The sequence below is a fragment of the Vigna umbellata genome, chromosome 5, assembly GCF_029865625.1.
Source record: "Vigna umbellata cultivar VRB3 chromosome 5, Vumbellata_1.0, whole genome shotgun sequence".
Lineage (NCBI taxonomy): Eukaryota > Viridiplantae > Streptophyta > Magnoliopsida > Fabales > Fabaceae > Vigna > Vigna umbellata.
The window spans coordinates 14,043,171-14,053,259 of record NC_142169.1 but is presented as its reverse complement, the minus strand read 5'-3'; the positions used below and the strand labels follow the sequence as shown (position 1 = coordinate 14,053,259).

General features: G+C 30.1%; 1 protein-coding gene across 1 annotated transcript; it reads left to right on the top strand.

The window, feature by feature from the left end:
* Positions 1-275: 275 nt before the first annotated feature.
* On the top strand, positions 276-5,727 carry CCD7 (carotenoid cleavage dioxygenase 7). Its single transcript, XM_088091530.1, has 7 exons — positions 276-1,074; positions 1,896-2,024; positions 2,137-2,268; positions 2,537-2,812; positions 3,586-3,668; positions 4,489-4,803; positions 5,415-5,727. Exons 1-7 carry the CDS (start codon positions 312-314, stop codon positions 5,556-5,558), a joined length of 1,842 nt encoding a protein of 613 aa, XP_087947656.1. The 5' UTR covers positions 276-311; the 3' UTR covers positions 5,559-5,727.
* Positions 5,728-10,089: the final 4,362 nt, after the last annotated feature.

Below are 10,089 nucleotides of genomic sequence, written 5' to 3'. Positions count from 1 at the left end.
CCAAACAAGACAAATTAAATATGTAGAACCAGAGAAAATCAAAATGCTTCATGTCTGCCACTTGAAATACAAGAATTTTGGTGTCCACCACACTTTAAATAATGCTGCCATATACACATACTACCCCACATGAACATTGATCCAGCACAAACCAAAATAACCATGCAAAAGACATTATGGCAAATCTGTAATTAAAGGAAACTCACAGTGCAATACCATACAACAACTATTCCATGTACACATTTATATATAGCACACATTCTTTTCCACCTTCAACAACACTTTCACCAAAGCCATAGTCACTCCCAAAGATGCAGACCAAACCCATCCACAACACCCCAACATACATTCCTCCACCCATTAGGCCATCGCCTCCGGTGCACCAAACCCCCTCCTCCACACCACCGACCAAACCCCGTGCAATATCCATTTCCACACCCAATATTCCGGTTGCCATACCGATTCCACCAACTATTGAACCTGATGACTCCATAGCCGCATACTATGACTACCAATTCTTGTTCATGTCACAAAGATCCGAAGCAACTCGACCCATTACTCTGAGCACCGTGGAAGGTGTGATCCCGGCCGATTTCCCCGCCGGCACGTACTACCTAACCGGACCGGGGCTTTTGACCGATGACCACGGCTCCACGGTTCATCCTTTGGATGGGCATGGTTACTTAAGAGCATTCACCTTTGATAATGTTACTAAGAATGTCAAATACATGGCTAAGTACATTAGAACGGAAGCACATGTAGAGGAACATGACCCCGAGACCAAGAAGTGGAAATTCACACACAGAGGACCATTTTCGGTGTTGAAGGGTGGGAAAAAGGTAGGGAACACTAAGGTCATGAAAAATGTGGCTAACACTAGTGTACTAAAGTGGGGAGGGAAACTCCTGTGCATGTGGGAAGGTGGGGAACCGTATGAGATCCAAGCTGGTACGTTGGATACGATTGGACAATACAACATCATGGATGCTGTTGATTTGGAAAATCATCATGATGAGAGTAGAGGTGGTGATGTTTGGGAGGTGGCTGCCAACATACTGAAGCCTATATTATATGGTACGTATTCATTCACACTTTCTAATTATTACATGTACCTGCATTCGAGACTTTTCTTTCTGCAATATGTAATGAAAGAGATTGATCGGTTGAGTTTAATTAACATACTTATATGATTCAACTTTAGAACTGTTTATATGTATAGTTTTAATCACAATAAGTTCTATTTTATTGAATGGTTTAAATTTTGATAGTAAATGTACACGAATTTAGTAGGGCAGTGGCATAACCACGTATAGTGTAGAAACCTGAACTAAAGAGTTTGAATCGTCCACAGAAAATGTATATGACATGACAAGATGGGCACAACCAAGGTGAAATATTTTTCCATTATTATATTACGAGACACAAGAAAGGTGGCCATGCTGTGTGATTATGGTGTTGAATAATATAGTAAGCAAGTTCAAACTTACCAAAATTAAACAACTTGGGTGGGAATTGGCGGTTGAATGGACATGCAGTAGCAGTATGGGACTCTTGTTAAGCAACTCATTATAGTGTTTCCAATACTTTCCAGCAAAATTTTAAAGAAATGAGATTTAATGACACTTTCATTTGTAATTAAGTTTTAGTGGCACAAAAAGGAATAAGTTTCCAAGCTACACGTTAACTGGAGTACTTACAAGCCGTGAGGCCCCAAAACTAGTTTATTATGACGATAATTCTAGTTGCCGAGGGGAAATTAAATATATATTTTTTCCTGTCACCTTGACATAATAAGCCATGTAACATTGGATTTCGTACAATACTATATAGTCATAGGTTTTATAATATTCTATGATACTAAAATATTTGATTTGTCTTTACTTTATGGAATAAAGGAGTGTTTAAGATGCCCCCAAGGAGACTCTTGTCTCACTACAAGGTTGATTCTAGAAGAGACAGGCTACTCACTGTGTCATGCAATGCAGAAGACATGTTGCTTCCACGCAGTAATTTTACATTTACGGGTAAGTAATAATCAGAAAGACAAATGATTCTGAAAGGTTAAGGTGTTTCTGTATGTTTATCTAGTTTTGGTTTTGCAGTTAAATTTTGACCTATTCTTTGTGTTCTCTGTAGAGTACGACTCAAATTTCAAAGTAGTGCAGAAGCAAAATTTCAGAATCCCAGATCACTTGATGATCCATGATTGGGCTTTCACAGATACCCACTACATAGTGTTTGCCAATCGAATAAAACTCGATGTACTAGGTAAGATCTGATTCGAAAATCTACACAAGATTTTCAAATTTTATATACTTAAAACAGGCCTATATCACAAAGTAATAAATAACAATTTCCTAATTGATATCAATAAATAATTAATGATAAAATCTTAAGCAACGACTTTCAATATGACTAGGTACCCGATATAGTACGTGCAGAGGTAAACAAAATCATTAGAAAATGAAGATCTTGTGTTTGAGGTTATGTGAGATGTTATATGTGAAACAGAAGCTCTAAATAAAATATTTTTCAGGATCAATGGCAGCAGTGTATGGGATGTCTCCAATGATATCAGCATTAAGAGTTAACCCAAGTAAGAGCACATCTCCTATATACCTGATTCCAAGGTTTCCAGAGAAGCAAAAGGGCAAGGAGAGAGATTGGAGAGTACCAGTTGAAGCACCTTCACAGTTGTGGTTCCTTCATGTTGGCAATGCCTTTGAAGTTAGACATCAACATGGGAATTTGGACATCCAAATACAAGCTGCTGCTTGCTCTTACCAATGGTTCAATTTCAGCAAATTATTTGGTATGTCCTATTACTTCCTCAATTTTCTAAAATAATACTATTTTTTTATTTCAAAATACTCTTATTTTTTATCCAAAAATGTCTCTAAATATAATTAAGAACATGAATGTATACTACTATTCTACAGAGGTTTAGAAAATAAATTATAGTGACTAATTATTTTTAGTCATTAAAATTAATCATTGTTTAAAAAATTTCCTACAATGATAGAATATAAATAATATTTTTATATCATTTATATTTTTTCTTAATAGATATATTTATGTTGAGATTAATTTAAATTTTGTTTGGAGATTCCTTTTGTATTTTGTTATACAGGTTTAGTTTGATATCTCTATATAATTTATTTTTGTTTTAATAAATTTATCCATATCAAAGCACCATACCTAATATGAATTTAATTTATAAAGAAAAAAAAACAAAAATAAAATATTGGAAATGTTTTTAGTATAGAAATATTTTAGTTAATATGTCTCAACTTTAAATTATTGTTATTTTAAAATACACCCACATGTGAAAGCAAGGATTAGGATATACTCCAATGTAGATCTGTAAATTTTTAATCTCATCAATAAAATATATTAAAAGATAATATTTAATGTATTCCACATCCAATTAACGTGTACACGGACTCGTTATTCTCTTAATAAATAAATAGTTTTTTTCCCTGGCAAATATCCTTAATGTGAATGGGATGTTCAATAAAATAAGTAGATTTGTTAATTATAAACAAAAGTGTCTCTGATAAAAGCACTATTTGGGCTAATTATCAGGATACGACTGGCAAAAGAGGAAGCTAGACCCTGCAATAATGAATGTCAAAGGTGGAACTGAGTTATTGCCTCATCTTGTTCAGGTATATTAATTAATGCTCTCCTTGTTCCTATTTTTAATAAATAAAAACAATATTAAGAGAAAGAAGATAAAAACAATCCAAGGTATAACCTTAATAAATAAAAAATAATATGAAGAGAAAGAAGGTAAAAACAATATAAGGTATCAGGTTTAGATTCCTTCTGTCTCCCTGTATATTAGTTTCTTACCAAATATTTCACGATTTTTAATATGGAAAATACTACTGACAAACAAAAGTATATATATACCCACTTTAATAATACAATAATATGTTTTAGATTTTAAATTAAAAATAAATAAAATATTATTAAACTTGAGTTGTAAAATGAGTGTTCTTTTTAAGTATAAAAAATACGCTAACTTTTTTCTTTTATATTTTAGTTATATCAACCAAACAAAAGTTTATGTAACATGCCTAAAGGAATATTACGCACCCCATTAATTTCAACCCAAGGGATTTTTATTTTTTTTAATATTTTTAACGATCAAAAGAAAATAGATTCTTTGAGCTATTAATTACTTCACATTTTGTGTAACATTTTATGTGAAACCTAATAATAAAATTATTAAACGTGCAACTCTTTTGAAAATAAAATAAATTAGATCATATAATTATGAAAATTTACTTACAAAATTAGTGAAACTCATTATATGAGATATACTATATATGATATATTTATTCATTAAATGAGAAGGTAAACTATAAGATGCATTCATTAAAATCCACATAAACTTCAGTCAATATCATAACGCGTTGAAACATGTTCACGACATTTAATTGTGTTGCTCTTTTGCACAACATGTTGTACAACATGATGCAGGTATCTATAAAATTAGATTCAGACTACAATTGCCAAGAATGTGATGTGAAGCCCATGAAGAAATGGAAGAAATCCTCAGATTTTCCGACGACCAACCCAACATTTTCCGGGAAGAAAAACAAATATCTGTACGCAGCAACAACTTTAGGATCTCGAAAAACATTACCATGTTTCCCTTTCGACACTGTAGTGAAACTAGATCTAGACAATGATTCTGCACAAACTTGGAGTGCTGGAAGAAGAAGATTCATTGGTGAACCCATTTTTGTTCCCAAAGGTGACGGAGAAGATGATGGCTATCTTCTTGTCGTTGAGGTCAGTATCAACGTTAATTTGTCGTCTACGTTCTTTACTTCATATGGGTATCCATGAATGAAATATTCTCTTCAAAAACGGTTGATAATTATAAAAACGGTTGATAATTATAAATTATAGATGCCTAGTATCACCATGAGGGAATATACCCTAGACATGATTAATGAGAAAGACAAGATGATTTTTTTATATGTACTTAGTACAACATGACATAGAACTTTGTCTCCATTTAAAACCTTGTCAGTTATATATATTTTGTTAAAGAGGTTTAATTAAATATTGAACTGATTTGGGTTTTGGAAATTTAGATTTATGTTTCAAATGTAAAAGTAATCATATAACTACGTTTGACTTGATGAACTAAATATTCAGTTAGTATGAAGAAGTTGTGGGTGGTGTTTTATGACAAAAGGTCTTGCAAGATTTTTATTTAAAATATAAATGTCAAGTCACGTGAAATGAAACTTTTGCATATGTAAGAAAGTATGTTAAATATAGTGAAAGAGAGAAAAAAAAAATAGGGTTTTAACATGTCTCTTTCTTCTTTCTTCAAAAATGATTAGGAATTTTTTCTGATGATGACATATTGACATTAATTGTTTGTTTTGCAGTATGCTGTTTCAATGAATAGATGCTACCTCGTCATCTTGAACCCAAAAAGGATAGGATCAGATAATGCCCTTGTTGCCAGGATCGAAATTCCAAGTCACTTAAATTTCCCTCTAGGTTTTCATGGTTTCTGGGCAGCTAATTAGATAAAACCCTAATTACGTTATTACAAATTTTCTTTTTATATTGAAAATTCAGAAATTATATTCCATATTGATGCAATTGATTGTATAGTTTCATGATACGATTATTTATTAATACGTAGTTGTAAGGTTTTATCTAAAGTGAGCTAGTCATGTAAAGTTGTTAGCAATCAATAAAATATGTGTACAATTCAATTAGCAAGTTTGTCTCCAAATGCATTATGAGATCTATAAAAATTTAAAAAGAGCAAATATCTAAATATTTTCTTCATCTTGCATGAGGATGCTAAGGGACAATATTCTGGTCACGAAAGGTTTAGGGGAAAATAATAGAGTCTCATAAGTAGAGTTGTCATTTGAGCCCCTGGCCCATGGGTTGACCCTGACCCCTTCTAAAATCAAGCCCCAATTTTATAGCTCACTTAATAGGGAGCTTTTTAAAAGCCCCAACCCCTAAAGCCCCACATAAAGTGGGCTGGGGTAGGGTTATGATGGGGCTAGCCTCCAAACTAACTTAATTCACTTTTAATGTTTTTTTAGTTATTTCTTTTATTTACTTTACAAGTTCAATAATTTTCAAAATTTACATGATATTTAATATCTTTTTAATTAAATATAAATGTATAAATATTGATTTTATAAAAACTTATTTAAAATAATTTTTTAATTATAAGTATATTTTAAATATATAATTTTATTATTTTGGAAAGTTAAAAAAGAAACTTTTTATTATTATTTTTATTTAAAAGAAAATGAAAAAAATTTCAAAAAAGAAATTATAAAAGTAACAGTTGAAAATTCGATTTTTCAATAATCGAATTCTGATATCTATATAAATATTTTGAAATATTAATTATGGATAGATTTTAAATTCAAATCTACTGATTGGATGAATTTTTAATATCGGTGTAAAATTTTTATTTTTTATAGTTTGTCATATAAAATTCTTTTGTTGAATGTTTTGTATAGATATATATACATTAAAAAATTAAACCACAAACTTTGTAAAGTTTAAAATTAATTTCACGTAATAAAAGAACTAACTTTTTAGTAAAAATCTTTGTTAGGCAAAATTCTTATAAATATCATATATGTTAGTATACAAGATCTAGATGTAATCCTAGTGGTTATAAAATCAGATTTTTTTTTCTAACCTTTTAGATTAAATTAATATTTTAAAATCATACTTATCTTTATCCAACAAAGATCGTTTTTATTGAATTATTTATCATAATTGAGCCGATTGTAATAAAAAATAATTAAATAATAGATACAATATTTTTAAATAAATATAATGTTATAATTTATAATACTAAAATTAAAATTATTATTGTATTTAATTATTAACATATAAAATAAATAAAAATTATAATAATTATAATAATAAATAAATTACATCAATGTCTCTTAATAAGAAACTAATAAAAAAGACAAATGAATATAATATAAAATATATGAAAAAGACATAAAAAGATATAAATTGATGTAAATGACTAAATTATACATTTCATAAATTTTTTTTTAAAAGAATTATATAACTTTGTAAATAATAAATATTAATTTTATTAAATTTGGAAAATTAAAAAAGTTAAAAAGTTATTAAGTCAAAATTTTAACATGTTCACACCAATTAAAAATAATGTAATTTTGATCACAAATCTTAATCGAATGATATTGATTTAAACTAGTGACAAAATAGATTACCATCTATAAATAAATTCGTTAGTCCATCAAAATTTTACAAATTAAATTAAATTTTTTAACTTTTAAACCTATTTTATGTAGATATCCCTGAACAGTCAAATTTACAAACCAAAATTAAGATGAAAAAATTATCAAAACAAAATTTGGAAATTAAGAAATAATTGTATAAAAGCATTATTATTAAACTAATTAATATAGAAACAGTTATGAAGTAGAAAATTAATTTTATTGGTAAGAAAATATAATTACACATGAATCAATTATGGTTATAAGTTATTACTAACAAAGATAAAATGAAAGCTGGATAAAAAATACACATGATTTGTGATTACTTGTATGATGATATTATGTTTCTGGACGTTAAATTTTGTAAAAAGGAAAGCCCATGGGCTGGCCCTGGCCTATAGGGCTTTAGGGGTTTTTAGCCCTGTGGAATTTTTTAATAAAGAGTTTTTTTGGCCTTGTGGGCTTTTTTGGCCCCAACCCACATGGGTTAGGGCCAAATCTTATTAAAGGGGCTCATTTGACAGCTCTACTCATAAGTGATTAAAAACCAAGAATTGTCGTCGCGAGTCCTGCTTTAAGAGTAGATATAATCCCTGAAAGCATAATTCATAAGTCCAAAAACTATTAAGAAAAACCTATTTAGAATCTCGAAACAAGTCATTACATGAAGCTTAACATGGATTACCTCTTAAAGGCTCCATTCGTGTTATATTTGATACAATTATGCTAACAGAAAACATTATTATTCAAGTAAAATGGATAAAGGGTAAACATATATAACGCACATGTAATTAGTGAACAAGTTGGTAGTTCATCCCAAGGACTACATCTAGTTTATATTTATAAACTATAAAGGATTTCACTAATTAACTCCAACTAATTACAAGTAGTATCACTATTACCTCTCATTTATATGAGTACATAAATTCACTTTTTACTATCCGTTACTTTTCCCTTAAAATTAAACATTGTACAACATTGATAGAGAATGCTCTTTCAACAAGTGATGAAGCTCCATGAAAATGACATGATGTAGTAAAAGCAATTGAAGAAGAGATGATGATGCTTGGATGTTGCGGATTCAATAAGGTTTCCTTGAAGGAGGTTGGATTAACCTTGAAGGGTAAAGAAAAAGAGGTCTAGGTAGAAGACAACTCCTAATGAGAATTTAAGAAAAGTGAGGCTTGCAATTTTGACAAAGTTTTTAGTATATTCAATCAAGTTCTAATTTTATTACAATGGGTGCCTCTCCTTTTATAGGTGAAAAGGCTAGAGTTCATATATTCCTAATTAAGGAGTCTAAAAACATTAAATGAAGAGCCTAAACATTAAATGAGGAGCCCATGCTTGTAACTGATTAGTCAAAGCATTATTCATCTTTAAAGGAGGAGCCTATGCTTGTAACTAACTAGTCAAAGCATTAAATAAGGAGCCTCCTTTGATGTTGACTCCTTCCGAACCAAAAATGAAACTGATTTAGGCACTAATTGCCTTATTAAGGCCCTAATGATGCACTAAGCTACTATTAAGGACACCAAGCCTTCTACACAAAACTAAACAATGTTCTTGGCCAAATACAAGGCCTAAAATGAAACTATATTACATATTTATAAGGTTTAAGAGAAAACAAGATCAAGCTTAAAAACACCATCTTCCACAAGAGTGGAAGTCCTTGAAATTCTTCTTCCTCTTTCATTCTTCAAGCCCTAGCTTAAGTTGATGCTCCCTATAGATAGTTCTCCATTAAAGCTTTGGGATGGTTTCCATCATAAACACTCCTCACAACACCAAATTAGACATACAAACTTAGCAATGTGTGTATTTGTTAGAATCCATCATAAACATCAATATTTGTTTTTGTATTGCATTTCTAAAATTTTTATAAAAGAGTATCAATCTCAAAAAACTTTTGCAATCACACAAAGAAGATTTATACAAACATTTTCTAAGATGAAAGCATAATCATTAAGTGCTCTCAAAGATTTAAAGAATTCTAAAAGTTTGTGTTATGTTGTGATAGAGTTCAAAGTGTTTCTAATGTGGTAACTTCTTTTCATTTGTGTTTTCTGGAATTGTTTCCACGTTTGTGGTCGTCGTATAAACTTTTGAGTGTTTCAGTAATGGGGTTTTGGGTTGTTGGTTATAGAGTAGATAAGGCTAGACTTATTGAATAGTTAAAGAGTATAAAAGGCCAAAATCCTCTTGGGATGAGGCAAAAAGGGATAGGAATGAGATCCTCTTTTATATTCACTATAAGATTGAGGCCGATATCCTCTAAAGTCTAGTAATTGTTATCTTGCTTTGTACAAATTCTTGTGCTAATAAAGAAACCAAATTTTCTTGAGGAAAAAATTGAGATTGGATTTAGGATAACTAATTATTTGAACCAATATCTCTATCACCGTTTATTGCTCTTCGAATTCTTGTATCAATTAGATTTCAAGAAAGTGCATTTTGAGTTTTTGAAATAAAAGAAAAATTTTTGAAACAGTGGACCTTATTTTAGAAAAGTTTTAAAACCAATCCCCCATCTTGATTAAACAAAGCCTACCTCTTTTTCTAACAATTAGCCTCAAAGTTGGGTTTTGAAAGTTATATAAAAATAAATATCCTAATAATTTTTACTTATGGCTTTGCTAAATCTATTTTCATAGGAGTTTGAAATCAAACCACTTTATTACGTGAGAAAAAAATTTAAATTGGAAAAACTGGACTCCTTTGTTTAATATATTGGCTACAAGAAAATGAACAATATAGTTTCTAATATTTTGTAGAGGAAAAAACACCTAGATAGAAGTATATCAAATCATAAAGTGACCAAGAT

Excerpts from the sequence above, each read along its gene's own strand:
- CCD7 (XM_088091530.1), top strand. The coding sequence starts at position 312 with ATGCAGACCAAACCCATCCACAACACCCCAACATACATTCCTCCACCC. Across the intron at positions 1,075-1,895 it reads ACTGAAGCCTATATTATATG|GAGTGTTTAAGATGCCCCCA; the intron begins GTACGTATTCAT and ends TATGGAATAAAG. Across the intron at positions 2,269-2,536 it reads AATAAAACTCGATGTACTAG|GATCAATGGCAGCAGTGTAT; the intron begins GTAAGATCTGAT and ends AATATTTTTCAG.